This window comes from Salmo trutta, chromosome 3, assembly GCF_901001165.1.
Source record: "Salmo trutta chromosome 3, fSalTru1.1, whole genome shotgun sequence".
Classification (NCBI taxonomy): Eukaryota; Metazoa; Chordata; class Actinopteri; order Salmoniformes; family Salmonidae; genus Salmo; species Salmo trutta.
The window spans coordinates 32,089,269-32,104,865 of NC_042959.1; the positions used below are offsets into that span (position 1 = coordinate 32,089,269).

Consider the following 15,597-nt stretch of genomic DNA (forward strand, 5'->3'; position numbering starts at 1 on the left):
CTGGGAAGGCCAGCAAGTGATACTTTTTTAAATTCAATTATCAGGGTAGCTGAGCAAATTGCTAACGTTAGTTAGCTAACCATATTTATTTGTCTAGGCAGCAGTTTTCCTACTTGGCTGTATATAACTGTTAGCTAACTTTAGCTAGCTAACTTTAGCTAGCTAACGTTACAACATCAATTGTCTTGGCCTGTTAGCTAGCTAGCATTCAAGCGGGAATCAAGCAGTGAACATTCTCTCCAAGTAAAACACATTTGTCTACTGTACTCACATTGTTTATATGTGACAGATGCTAAGGTGTTCACCCATAAAATTAGTATTTAATTCAAGTTGTTTAAAGATATGTCCATTTCAATAGAGAATTGCGATAATCCAAACCCTATGTCTCTACCATATGGTTCAAAAGTTAAATGAGTGACTGAAAGTTCAGCATGATTAGAGTGACTAGAATAGTGTAATCATGGCCTTGGTCAAAAATGGTCTTCACAAGGTAGCTAGCTAGCTACATAACGTGGTTTTGCACTGAGTTCCACACAGACACAACAACAAGCCCACATAGCTGCTGATGGAGGATAAGACTGTCCAGTTACAGCTAGTTTTCATGGATGCAGTGAGTGATAAAGGGTTGTTTCTTGAGTGGTTGAAAATTGCTGTACAAACCAACACTTTTTCTGTCTTTTACTCCTCTATAACGGCAGTAATTTCAATGTCCCTTGTCCATTCCTTTTATCTCTTCTGCGGGCCACTTCCTGAGTGGCAGCCAAATGCTCACTGGGTCTACGTCAGAAGGTCTGAATGCCCCGTTTGTTTTGAATCAAGCTGTAGGATTTGGCTGAAATGCTAGTGTTTCCCCCCCAACATAACACAGATTGGGTGTGCATTTTTCCTTGTGGAGAAGGGGTTTCTGAAAGTAGACCATAACTTTTCATCATCCAGTTTCCCATTCACTATTTTCACTCTGAAAGTTATATCCACACTGATTTTTGTGGCTTTGTGGAAGTATTTTCCACTGAAATGCAATCTAGCCTAGAGGGTGATGAGGGGATGTTTGAAAATCCCAACTGCCCTGACTTTGTAGAGGTTCCCTCAACATTTGGACATAGGAAGGCTAACAAAATAATGGCTGGAATCTAGTCCAGCCTTAAAATCTCCACAAGAATGTGAGCTTGTGTATCGAACTGGGCATTCAGACCTTGAGTGCAGATCAGATGCCTGGGACTCAAATCCCAGCAAGGCTATCTGAATCCTGGCTCTGCCTGGGCTGCAGAATCAAAAGCTTGATCAATATTTCTGAATTGCTGTGACTGACCCAAAGGAGGAAATTGACAAGCCTTATTTGGTGCAGTCGCTTGTAGCAGTGAAACGGCTAGGAGGAGATCCTGTCATCTCTGCCTTCTGCAGGAGGTTAACCCTAAGTTGAGGTCATGACCCACTAGTCAGTGAAATGGCAGAGCCCCAGTCAAGAACACAGTTTGGTTCCTCACCAGGCATTACAGCACAGAGAGAAATGTGCCCCAGGCAGGTCAACTCTTCTTTTTTTTATAGGGTGAATAAGAACTCATTGTGTTGCAGTTAACGATCATGGATGTGCTTACTCATGCAAAAGGCCCTCTCCTTTTGGCACAGTGGAAAGATTTGAGAAGCAAATGTGGACAACATTATTTGAATAAGAAGCCAGTCCATCGCCCCCTCATTTTGACTGTATAGAGTAGTAAGTGACACACTAAAAAGGAAAGATGGGCCTAGTTCATAGATTTGGCTTTGAATCAGTGGACTGTATAAGCATTGAGCCTACTAGCCTATCCACTCAATTGTGCTTGTTGGCCCACCATGAGTGATATTGATGAAATGTGATGTATGTCCACACCTGGGACAGTCCTTGTGTGAACCCTAAGGAGCCAAGCTCTGGTCAGGCCATTCTCTCATTAGCCAGTGAGAATGGTGCTGACGTATCATCATCCCGGTGGGTCTGGAAATAGCCCAGGCTTAGCTCTTGAGTGAATGTGTCCCCAGTTCTCCTGGACAAGATCTGCTGTCTGTGTGTGTGTGTGCGCGCGCCCTCATCACAGTTGTGCCCGCTGAAGGCTGTCATTGTTAGACCGTGTGGACACATTCCACTCCAGGCATCTGCAGTACTGCACTTCCTGCCAACCAAGTAACACCCAGCCTGTTGCTGCTGCAGCCGGGTCCTGGAGAGAGGGAGCGCGAGTGTTGGAACAACTTCACTGACCCACTGAACTTACTCTTGTCGTCTGACTGGTATGTGTGGTGGGTGGTGCTTTGGATAGGAGGCACCAGGTCAGTCAGCATGGGTCTTTAGCAGTGAACCAATGTTCTCAGTTTATTGTGAAGAATAAGGGGTTACAAAGTCAGGTGGATATCTGAGTACCCTTATGCCTCATACTGTTATACAAGTGCTCATTGGTGTGCATTACCCATAGTGCTTTGAAGTTAGGCATTTGCTGGTTGGATAATGGTGGTTTTGGCCGTCTGTGAACATAACTGCAGCTGCATGTTAGTGCAGTCTGGCCTGCTTCCTGTTTATGACCATTGACTGGCCTCTTCCAAGACAGGAGCCCCCTGATGAGTGGTCTCTTCTGCCTCCCCTAACAGCTCTGCCTGGGGGATGTTTCCAAGCCTAGCTAGCCTAATCAATATAGATGGGTTAGCTGACAATGTCAAATTATGCGCACACTTCAATGGGGAAGAAGTCTGTGTATTGTTGTGATTCTGGATGGACAGATAGCAACAATGACACGAAACTGCCATGTGGGGAATTGTAAGTGACTCGTTTAAACTAGTTAAATCTTGTTCTTGATACCATGTCTTGTTCTGATGTATTTTGACAGATTTCATGTCAATGCTATTATGGCTAAAAAAAATGGCTTTCTATCTAACCAACAACTGTCACTAACAGCGTATTTTAAAGACAAGTGATCATTGTGCAAATGTTTGTCTCCAATGTTTATTGAAAATATAATGGTTTACATGTCAACAATCTAAGCCAACCTTGTATGATTTTGCCCAATAGTTGCGCATGTGTCGGTTTTGTTGCTAAACAACCAACCCGTCTATAGCCAGTCTATTTACTATGTTGCGTGTGATTTATACAGAGCTCTGTTCAAAGCTGTTCCTGTACTATATCCTAACTGCCTAATAGGATAAGTTACGTACTACAGACTAATCGGTTAAGGAGTTTCCTCCTATCGCAGCAATGTGGCGCCTCCGCAGCTAGCAAGCATATGCTATATAAAATGGAATGTCCTCTAAGATCTGATGCAGGAAAAAGTAGGTTATGTTTTCAAAGGATAGTGTTTTAGTTGTGGACATAGGCCAGGCAGGCAAATCTGTTGTGCATCCTAATGGGTTTCCTTAATACATTCACACAGTCCCCATTGACTTCTGGTGTAAAAAAACACTACCCACGTTCTTGTCTGGCTTTGTGCTGCGTCAGTCTGTCTGATTTTCTGCAGCCAGCCCATTCAGGTTTAATGTATGCTTATCGACGCAAATCTCCATAGTGATGGAGAGATGGGTGCAGGTGCCCTCTTCCTCCCCTCGTCAGCTCTTCTCTCACAGTGTGCACAAGGACACAGGGCTCTATGTTGACCTTTTTACAAGGATGACGTGGGCACCTAAGTTGAAACATTTTAGGTGCACACACAAAGAAATGTAGAATCCTTCACTTTTCTAGGCGCACTGGTGCTCCTAAATTTTAACATGGTCACACTGTAGAGCCCTGGGACACCTGGCTCTTTCAGTTCTACATTACGTCAACATATATGGAGAGAAATACCTGGATCAATGCATACTCTCTGACTAATATTGTCTTTGAAAAATGTATGGTATCAACATTCTCAAGGGGTAGTAGTAGGGTTAATGGGTATGGACTGGAGCATAGGTGGGTGTAACCAGGGACATTAATGTTGATGTGGTGTACTGTTATTTGCGTCCATCGTAATGGAGCGTCCCCACTATTTGCCCACTGCCCTCCTTTTTTGAGTGGATAGAAGGATGGCGTCTCCTTTTTCACATTCTGTAATGATATCCTCGGCCTGCTATTTACTGTGTCTGCTAGGGCAGGCTACACCAAGGCCTAATCACGCTATCACACAAGCAGGTGATCATTAAGGCTGGTTCACTAATACATTAGAGGTATTGCTGCAGCTTTGTTTGCCGTGTTAGTTTTGTCCTCTTATTGACTACCTCCTATTGAGCTACACTGTAAAGACCAATGGCTAAAGATACACATCTATTCCAGTAATATTGGGAGTGGAGGAGCATTATTTGGGTAAAAGAAAAAATGGCCCCATGATTTAACTTCTAAGTGGTCCGTCTGTGAAAGTCAGGAAATCATGTAGGAACGTGTCATAGCTACATCATTCTCGTCTCTGGTGATGGGGTACCACACACTATCACATTTCATAACACTTAAAACAATTACCTGAATTCCAGATCGCCAAATCCGCCAATAGCTGGTATGGGCATACTTGTCTAGAACACATCCATCCATTTATATTGTCATGACAAAGTATATATTTTGCTTAGATGTGCTCAATCTAAACAGTGTACCAAATTATTGAACTACGTTTCTCCAAGTACCATGTCGCAGTGTGCTGTGTCTGTGGGGAAACGAAGATGTAACAGAAAGGAGATGGGTATCCCATTGGGCAATATATGGAAAAACGCCCCACCAAACTGACTGTCGACTCATCACATTCACCTAATGCGGTTGCTAAGCTAATTGTCACGCAATCCCTTCTGAAAGTCAGGATATGAGTCTATTTTGCAATGTTGTAATTGTTCACGAAATGCATGCCAATGTTTGGTTTTTGAGCTAGCACCCAATTGATTCCCATTCACTCCTTAAAGGAGGGCTCTCCTTGTCCCAGAATGCACCGCGCATCCCATTGACGATGCATGGGCAACATACACAATGGGTGTTAATACAATTCTAATGGAGTTTCCCCATCTCCTCAAAAGTAACTCTGTGGGAAAGAAATGTTCTCTGGGCAGAGATGAAATGCAAGTTGAACTCAGAGAGAGACTTCTAAATTGATAGTGCAGTTTAGCCGATTTTTACAGAAGGTAGCTACTTCACATGCTTTGACTTTGGTATTATTGTGTGCATCTATGTTTTTTAGCTAGCCAGCCCAGAGAGAGCATTGCATTGTGGGTTTTGTAGTAGACTTGAGCTGCAACAGATTTCCAAAAACGATTTTCACATGTTTCTACCAATCATGTTATAACGCCAAAATGAAACCATTTGTTAACAAAAATCGTTTTCAATGTAACACTAACACTGTTCGGGGTGGATTAACCCTTAATATTTTTTCAGTTCTCTTTGGCGCTACGCTTGGAATTAGTGTGAATTTTGAGGCTTCGGTTGACAGTGAGCGAGATATAAACCCTTGTCTGGTCTCTCAAGCTCTAATCTGCCTCGCTCAGCAACAGTTGCCATGCGACAGAGCTGCCTAAGCCTTGGCAGGGCGAGGAGGACACCAGATGAATAGTGTTGTAAGAGTCACTTTAAGCCGATGTGAGGGTAACTTCGTTTTGTGGATGATTCATGAATATCTGCACAGACTTGGATTATATCTTTTCCCCCCCTATTTGGTATATCCAAGAGCTGTGTATTTGCTAAGGTTCATCTAATTTCCCTCCACCTGTGTTTCTCTCCCCTGATGGAAAGATGGATGTTTATATTGTCGGCAGCTCATGAGACACACGTCACTACTTAATTGTTAACCCCAAATGTGTATTTGAATACTGAGCAGGAATCAAAGTACCCCTCAGCTTCTACAGAGGCAGTGGGTTGGCTAACTAGTGCATAAGCTTATGAACGCTATCGGTCATTCATTAGAACTCCTTTTCATCCACTTTTTTAATCACTTAACCTGGGATTCCCACCCAGTGACGCGATACCTCGTACCCCTGCTATACATCTAATTTATCGTTACTCATTGTGTATCTATCTATTAACTTTTATTGTGTGTTTTTACTTCATATTTGTCTTTTCTCTCTGCATTGTTGGGATGGGCCCATAAGTAAGAATTTCAGTGTTAGTCCAGATCTGTTGTTTACGAAACATGTGGCGGGGGAAAAAAATTGATTTGAGGAGAGGAACAGTAAACTGACCTCCACTTCCTGTGGGGTTAGCAGCAGACAGTCATTCATCCATGATGACCTGCATGAAAAATATTGATACCGTTTCAGGGCTCAACATTAATGTTTGTTCTCATGTCAAGTAAAAAGTAAAATGTCGGACAAGAAGAATATAGATATAAAGGGATACTTTATCTACTTCCGAGTCAGATGAACTCGTGGATACCATCTTTATGCCTCTGTCCAGTATGAAGGAAGTTGGAGGTAGTTTCGCGAGCCTATGCTAACTAGAGTTAGCGCAATGTATTGGTATCTGCTAGCAAATGGTATCCACAAGTTCATCTGACTCTGGGGAAGTAGATAAAGGGCCTCATTGCCAAATCCCGAAGTATCCCTTTAAGTTGTCCAACTGGACAAGTTTCAATAAATAACAAATCGCAATATCAAACAATTAATCTGCTCAGAATTGGATCAGAGAGGCCAACATTGAAATAATATTCAAATGAATAAAAAAGCCTACATGTCAGTGTATGTGATATGCATATTGACTATAGCCTCGTGTCCAAACTGATGCTGACTTGAGGGATGGGCCAGAAAATTTTTCCAAACCATGAGACTTTTAATTACAGAAATATAGGCTAAATGCCAGTCATGTTTGACAAGTATAATGAATGATAACTAACATTAACGTCTATGGGTTTGATTCTGTCACCATACTCTGCACGGTTCATTCAGATCAAATGGTCAAAAGATCAGAGAGTGAAGAACAGTGCCTGTTGCGCATCGCCCACCTTGAGCGGAGGTGGTTCAGCATTTTGGAACTATTTAACCATAAACCTAGTTGTTTAAAACCTGGACGTTTTTGTCAGTTTATGAACCATGTCTTACCTTGTTTCAAAGTAGACTAGCCAGAAAACGATCATGGAAAGGTTGAGGGAATGCTTTTATAAACACTTCATGCCTTTGAAACTAGCATTTCTCTCATGTTCTATTTTTCAAATCAACATTATTTTATTGTCCAGCAGCCAAAGTCACAATCCTACTCGTATTAGTAACCCATGCTAGTTGCTGCATCTTTAGAGCTCCCTTTTTTCTTAATGTCTTACTGATATTTTCAGCTCTGTCACATGAAACTGCTTGCTCGTGCGATGCGCTTTTGATAAGTGTTTTTGGCTAATTGCATTTTGGAACCTTCATGCATAGCCTACAGCCATGTACACATTTCTGAAGTTATAATATGAAGAAATACAACTTCATCAACATTTTAAGCTAAAATGTCTGATCTGTTGCATCAGCCTCATTGCTTTTGAAAATGTTTTGATATGCAGTGGTTGTATGAATTTTGGATCTGTCGTCCCTGAACTCTTTTTATATATATATTTATATTCAGTCCTAGACACATTTATCATCCCTGGGACGACCTTAATTTCGCGCTCTGGAGGGAGTTTTTTTAAATAAAAGACATACGTTTTGCTTTTAATTGTTATGTTGCAATATTTTATGGGTTATCAAGAGTGGCCAACCATCCTCCAGAAGAGTGTTAAAGTGGCGGTGTTGTATTTTGAGAGAGGCTTGAATATTCAAAGAAGCCAATGGGCAGAGTGCAGCCTCCATTTTTGTCTGATTCTCCATGGTAAAAAAAAGATACTAATGCATTTTATTTTGTAAAGTGGGTCCTTGCATCATGGGATTTAAATACCTTTTTTGAGGGAGGGGGGTAGGTGACTTGAACTTTTGGACAAGTAAAGAATCAGGGAATCACTAAAGACCTGTTTCCATTGGCACTTTGAAGTCAACCCAGGTTGGGCAGGCCTTGATGGGCTAGCTCAAATTGTGTTTCCACTGCCTTCAGAAATGAGACCTTGTCATGTTGCTAGGTAGCCAAAATGAGACTGCAGCTGCCGTTGCTAATGTTGCTAGCAAGTTACCCCATACTCCTGCCAGTGCCAGCCAGACCCAGAGCCATGTATGCTGACGTCCACTAGCCAGCTAAATGGTTAGCGTCGTCGCTAGCATAACTGGCTAGCTAGCTTAATTCATACCTTGCTTGCAATGGCATTGGCTATTAGCTAGCTAACCAAGCAAACCAGATGACCGGTTTGAAATGATGTAGCTAGCTAGCTTTCAATATAACCTAGCCAGCTAAAATTCATGCTAGCTAGCTTGTTTGTTTCAACTCTAATTTGCTAGCTAACCCTAGGTAGCTAGTAAAGATGCACCGATATTACATTTTTGGCCGATATTTTCCTTGCCAAAAAACTTCAATTTTAAAAATTGTGGAGGCCTTTTTAAGCATTCTAGTACAGTTAAATAGTTACACACACATTGACCAAAATGTTATTTTGTTGACATTTACGTATGTCCCCATTACCAGTAAAATATATTTATTTCACTTGCTGTGCTGTTTCGTTGTTCATTTGTTCTGTCTCAACCAGAATTTCATCATGCATGTTAAACAGTGAAGTTTCAGCTCTGTCTGTCTGTGGCCTCTCTTCCTCGGTGCGCACTGTCACTGTGTCTGTTTCCATCTTGTCCAGCTGGTTCTCTAACATTTCACGTAAACCTTGTTTCTTGTCTGCTTCAAAGTAGCTGTCCTTGTACCTAGCATCGAACATGGTGGCAACACAGTACAGAGGCTCAGAGAATTCCAGCAAATCGCTTGTTCACAGCCTCTTGTAGAGTACTTTTGAAAGTTTTAACCCCACGGTATGTGTCGACAGTTTTGACAGAGGGTATCACGTCTGCTGCAGACGCGGTTGAGCTTATTTCTCGAGTCGGTTGTTTGAATGGAGCTAGGAGTGTTCATGTTTCAAACATGTTCTCCAATGGCATTGAAATGGCAGCAGCGGTATGAGAACCAGCACATTCTTGAACATGCAATACGGCTTTCCTTAGTACGAAATCCTTGTTGACCCACTGTGCATTCAGACTCAGCATGCTCATGGGGCTGACATCGCTGGTCCAAATGTCAGTTGTGAAGCTAATAGCAGTGACACCCATAACAAGTAGCTCATAGATGTAGCGTTTCAACAATGCTATGTAACTCTGGTAGGGCAACATCTGAAAAATAGTGCATACTTGGTAGTGTGTACCGGTGCATGACAAGTCGGTGCAAGCCAACATCATCCACGACAGCGAACGGTTGATTTTCAAGGGCAATGAATTCCATTATCTTGGAGTTGTCTCATTTAAATTTTCTTATTCTTTCAAATGACTGCTCGACTTGAACTTGTTTGGTTGTTGGAAGTGTACGCTTAGTATTTTTCTGCTTTTGTTCTGTGTAGCGTTGTATTTTTCATGGCGCCATTACGTTATATAGGTATGCACGTCAGCTTTGACATCGGTTTTGCACATTGGCGTTAAACTATACATCGGGCCGATGTTGGCTTTTTTAGCTAATATTGGCCGATTCCGATATGCTTACCGGTATATCGTGCATCCCTAGGATTTGGGCCTATCTGGGAGTAACATTATAGCCTTTGCGTCCGACTCATTAAAGAAAAAAATCTTTTGAGGTGAGTAATCGGTGTTCTGATATCCAGAAGCTCTTTTCGGTCATAAGAGACGTTCGCAACAACATTATGTACAAAATAAGTTACAAACAATGCGAAAAAGCACACAAAATAGCACAATTGGTTAGGAGCCCATAAAACGGCAGCCATCCCCCTCCGGTGTCATTCTGTTGTTTTTTTTTTTTGTTTTTTTGTCCTATTGACTACATCCTATTGCTCTAGTCTGTGAAGACCAATGGCTAAAGATACACATCTGTTCCAGTAATATTGGGAGTGGAGGAGCATTGAACGTTGAGCTCCATTGTCTGTCATTGTTTGAGGTGTTCTCTCCAAAACCACACTGATATGGGCTAATGTAATGCTAAAGAGCTGTAACATAGTCCTCTTCTATAGTCCACTTTATGTTCCTGATTGAGTTTCCACTCGCTGATAACCTGCCTTTGTTTTGTGTTCATATCCGGCTGAGTTTTTCTCCTGCAGATTCTCTTCCTCCTTATATGAGCTTTTCTGTAATATGCGCTCCCGCTCCCGGTCATCCCACTCAGCAGAAAACAACAGTATGAAACAAAGCATGGCAGTGAACACAGTGTACTGTCAGGGTCACTTCTTGTAAGGAGAGCCTTCTTCACCACCACTCCCCTATTGTCACCTGCTGTCTCAATGCAGACAGGTAGGGAGAGGCAGAGGTGCTGTGGGAAGTAAGGATCACGGTTCCTTTCTGTTGCACTAACATTATTGTTTGCATGTGACATCATAAAGAGCAGTGAGAGGGGACCGGTTTTGTGTTGACTTTGTTCTCCAACAGTCTGAAAGGGACTCTTTTTGCAGTCTCCTTTCCTGTATTCTTCCCTTCACAATCTATAATCTAACCAGATAGCGCATCACCGAAGCAGCAGTTGAAAATTCCAACCTGTCCTTACACTTATCAGTGGCGATCATGAAGGACAGGAGTCTGGAAGCTATTTCAGACTATTGGCTTGAGCTTGATCAGCAGCCAGAGTGCTATCACATGACGACCCCTCTGTCAGCAGTCTCACAATGCTCCTGACACAGCGGTGTAAACTACTTAAATAAAAAATATTTCAAAGTGCTACTTAATAATAAGGAGTTTTTTTGGGGGTATCTGTACTTTACTTCACTACATTCCTAAAGAAAATAATGTCCTTTTTACTCCATACATTTTCCCTGACACCCAACCGTACTCGTTACATTTTAAATGCTTAGCAGGACAGAAAATGGTTAAATTCACACACTTATCAAGAGAACATCCCTGGTCATCCCTACTACCTCTGATCTGGCGGACTCACTAAACACAAAGGCTTTGTTTGTAAGTGATATCTGAGTGTTGGAGTGTGCCCCTGGCTATCCGTAAATTAAAAAAAGCTAGAAAATGCCATCTGGTTTGCTTGAGTCATTTTCTATTAAGTTATCTTTTAACTTTTACTCGAAGTATGACAATTGGGTACTTTTTCGACCACTGCTGACACACACACATTTTCACGTCCGAGGAAAGGGCTGCTACCAGGGCTCAGCTGTTGATCACGTTCTCTCCACTTCCTCCCTCTCTCCTCCTCTCTCTTTTCCCCTCTGCCGGCTTAATGCCTTGGCTGCCGTGATAGGCTTAATATAGAGAGGCCCCTATAGCAATAGGTTACAACTTTGAATGGAGACATTTTGGCCATGCTGAGTGGGGGCTCTCTGATGTGCCCTATGGAGGTCCAGGCCTCAATGTTTTTGTCATTTGTCCAAGTCTGAAACCAACATTTAACCCTTACCCCTACACTAAAGTGTTCCTCATCTGATCCTTTAAAATCCAGGGATGTCTGCATAGGGTGGTCACTTGAATGCTGGGAACTGGGCGTTTCGAGAGTTTCACAGAGCCCAGTGGACAGCAGCCTGGCTGACCGTTGATGAGAGGGGGCAGGGGGAGGCTGAATAGCTGGATTGTTCTGTAGCTTTAATTCCTCTGGATCTCTCTAGAACATGCATTCCTATGGAGGACAAACAAAGCACAGAGAACCACCTGCTCTAGACTGCTCAGCAGCTCGTTATTCCAAAGGCATTTTCATTTCATTAGACATTTCATCATGCTATTCTAGACAGCGTGACCTGACTTTCTCTCTCTCTCTCTCTCTCTCGCTCTGTGTGTGTGTGTTTCTTTAGCTGCAACTGCGCAGGCGCAGGCAGAGGAGCGGCGCAGCCTAGCAGGGAACAGCCCAGTGCTTGCATCCCCTGCAAAAGCAAACGCACCACCCAACACCACTGCAGCGAAGTCTCCCCGGCCAGGTAACAAAATATCCCCAGCCTGCTGCATCTGCATTGTCACACACAAACAAACAAACCGGTTACATTCATATGCATATATTATGCGTACCTATAGCCTAGGCCTACACGAACGTATACACACCCACCATCAGAACGACTCGTATGTCTCTCCCATAGCCTCTGGCAGAGTTCCAGTGTGGAGTCTTAGCTAATTTTTGATGTCATTAACCATGTGGTAAACATGACGATGGCTCAGTAGTCACAAATTAGGCCTACCTGTAATTCATTGCCAAGTAGCCACAGGCTTTTATATATTATATTCCTTATCTCATACAGGCTTTTAACTACACATCTCATTGTCTGTTACCTGGGTTATAATGAGTGACACTTATCACTCACACGTCACACCGCCATGTCATTGTGGCTTAATGCCGCATAAACAGTGCTGTCAACTGTTGCAGTAATAAGGTGATGACTCAAAGGGCATTAATGTCATTCATGATGAGCACATCTGCCTGTCAGGTGATTAACTCACGGTGACCCTGCAGCACATCATAATCCACCACTGATTCTCTGCCCATGCCCACACTATTTCCACTGTGTGTGTGTGTGTGTGTGTGTGTGTGTGTGTGTGTGTGTGTGTGTGTGTGTACACACTTATGTGCATACAGTCATTGATGGTGCTGCACTAAGGATAGACGATCGGCTTCGAGTGGCAAAGGAGAGACGAGAGGAGGCCGATAGGCAGCAAGGTAAGAGCTCAGTCTGAATGGTGGGTCCATTTCTATGGGTTGGTCATAATCCATCAACACATTCTATTAGCTAAGGTCTCAGGAGTCCGGCCTGTACACCATTCTCTTTAATGGGCCATTTCATTTCTTATCTACTCATTGGATTAGCAACATACACAAGTGCATACATTACAAGTTCCTGTTGAGACAGGAAATGCCTTCTATATAGTGGGACTTTACTGGGAGATTTAATTGGGTGATGATTTTGACCACTGGGCTGGTCACAAAGTAAACAAACCAATGTGTTTTCCCGTTTTCTCTTCACACGGCGTGCACACACGCCACACCTAAACACACACACCCACGCCTATCCAGCTGCGAAGGACTCTCAGATCCTGGAGAGAGAGCGTAAGACCAAGCTGCAGGTGGAGCGTCAGATGGAGGAGCGCCAGAAGAAGTTGGACGAGCAGCGCAGGAAGGAGGAGCAGAGACGCTCGGCTGTGGAGGAGAAAAGGAAGCAGAAACAGGAGGAAGAGAAGGTACGGTCCCTGTGGTCCTCCTCAACACCAGGGCGGCGCTACAGATACAGATCTTGTTTCGCAGACTATTTGTTTAGCCAATGGCGTAAATGTGTGCACTAAACTGGAGCATGTCGATATCCATAGTAAGCGGAAATGTATTTGAATTGGGACGGTTGAACTGCAGTGACTAATCAGATGTGCAGCTATCACGAGTTGATTATTTTCACTGCTCAGGTTCATGGGGTTTTATGGTGTAGCCTAATTGGCAGAGTTAATGCAATGTCTCTGTTAGAGCATGAGTGAACGACTTCAGGAAAGGATGCGTACTTTGTTAGTGTCATGAATGAAACCGTCTCCTGTTTTTGCTTCTTTTCATGGGCGTCTGCTGCAGGAAACTCATTCCCTCAGTCTTCTTATTCCAGCCTGATTGGCACTAGTGACCTATTGCTTTGCACCACTGCTAAGCAGACAAATGCAACTCTACCACCCCAGAACAATGTAGTGTTGGTATTCAAAATGAAGGACTGAATCGTTTAAAACATATTACAGGGATATTAATCTTTGCTTCAAAGTAGAGCAGACAATTTGGCTTTGTCTAATATCCCATTATCTAACGTTGTCATCACCCCCTCTTGTTTCACTATGATCATATTGTAGTGAACTGTTATTGTCAGACTGAAAACGGCATTTCTCTTTGAGTTACCGACTCACCTCATTCTGGGACGTAGGCTCATATTGTCATCATTATCCCTTCAACCCTGTTTGGGAGACCCGGAGTATTACTTTGTCATGTGAATGACTTTGCATTCCTCCACTCCCCCCCCCCCTTCTCCTTTCCCCCTCTATCTCTCCCCTTCTCTCTCTCCCTCGGTGCTGCAGGAGCACTATGAGGCGGTGATGCGGCGGACCCTGGAGCGCAGCCAGAGAGTGGAGCAGAGGCAGAAGAGGTGGTCTTGGGGAGGACTCTCAGAATCAGACAACCGATCCGGTAAGGAATCTTCCTCCGTACCATTCCACTCTGCTCTATACCATATGGATAGGACTGCTAAGTGTACAGGACTCAAGCATGTGTGTAAGGATTTATGGTTTCCTGTTTGTCTGACAGCGGACGCTGAAAAACACAGGTCGGTTAAAACTTGCTGACTCATCCTCACAGCGACTGGCTCGTTATTGGTTTGCTGTCAGCTGGAGTTATGTTGATTAGGTATTGGTATATGTTCTGCGTATGTCCAAGGCTCGCTTCATGACATTTCTCAACATTTTCTATGTTTTTCTTTTGAAGTCTGAATGCCTTTTTTACATTTTTTTTATGGGGCATACTCTTAATGTGCAGTGAGCGATAGCATAGGTGCTATACTATGTCTCAAACCATGTTTTTCTTGAATTTATTGTTCATAATCATATAGGGGCTGTTTCCCAGACACAGATTAAGCCTAGTCCTGGACATAAAGTATAATCCAAGAGAATCTCCATTTTGAAAGCGCTTAGTCGAGGATTAGGCTTAATCTGTGTAAGGGAATCCGGACCATACTTCATAAAACCAATGTTCATATTATAGCTCAAAAAAATATGTCTGTTATCAGGCCATTTGACCCTTATGTGGTCTGATCCCAAAGAGCCTCATCTGAGTCTTATCATGTGAGCTTGTTTCCTAGCAGCTGTGTTGTGGGCGCTGACTGTCAGAGATGGAAATCTACTGATTGTTGTCAGCCAGCCCCTTTCCTCCTCGTCCTCACTGCCCCTATGGGCGGTATGTATCTGCTCCTGTCTCCCCACTGAGAGCCTCTCTTCCCCCCCCCCCCCCCCCCCCCCCCACAGGAGACCCTGACGCAGGCACCGCCTCTCCAGTAGCTATAGTTATCTCCCCCGCGTCTCCAGAAAAGCCCCCCAGGACACAACAAAGTGCAGGTTAAACTGGTTGATACCTGTACTGTACCCACAGCAAAGCAGCATGGACTGGCACTGTTATGTTAACCACCAGCCCTTATCTTACTCACTCACTTCCTCACTAATATCTTCCTGGTTCTCCCAAGGATGGGTTGATGTTGCTTGTATGCACAGGTCTAGGATCAGCTTACCCTCCCCCCAATCCTGACATTAACCATTAGTGGGAAAATGCAAGGCTGACCTTAGATCAGCATGTATGGGCAACTTCACTGTCACTTCTGTCTCACAAGCCTGTGGACTTCCTCTTTTTCTTTACTCTCTCACTCACTTTGAAGCACTTCCAGATGAGGTGTAACATGGAGGCTCAGCTCTCTGAGCAGCACTGCTGTTGACGGTTTAACACGTCAACTAATGTTGATCTCTTGACTGTTCACCTGTGGTATCTATTCTGTGGATTTTGTTCTGGCTTTTCAACTCTTATCACTAACTGCTGTGCCTGCCTATGAACTGGAATGGCTTTGGTCTGCTACTTGTTCTGTTATCAAAATGTATTATATTCAGTAGTGCCTTATTTCA

At 43.4% G+C, this 15,597-nt stretch overlaps 1 protein-coding gene across 8 annotated transcripts in view; it reads left to right on the forward strand.

Moving 5' to 3' along the window:
• Nucleotides 1–15,597, forward strand: part of LOC115173011 (ensconsin) — a 39,789-nt gene that overhangs the window by 1,212 nt on the left and 22,980 nt on the right. For 6 of the 8 annotated variants that reach the window (XM_029730974.1, XM_029730982.1, XM_029730996.1 and 3 more), the window contains exons 2-6: nt 11,781–11,903; nt 12,554–12,634; nt 12,989–13,152; nt 14,014–14,122; nt 14,953–15,042. In XM_029730974.1, coding sequence (XP_029586834.1) covers nt 11,781–11,903; nt 12,554–12,634; nt 12,989–13,152; nt 14,014–14,122; nt 14,953–15,042 — 567 coding nt within the window. The remainder of the gene's footprint in view (nt 1–11,780; nt 11,904–12,553; nt 12,635–12,988; nt 13,153–14,013; nt 14,123–14,952; nt 15,043–15,597) is intronic. The other 2 variants (XM_029730992.1, XM_029731016.1) reach the window with 1 other exon arrangement.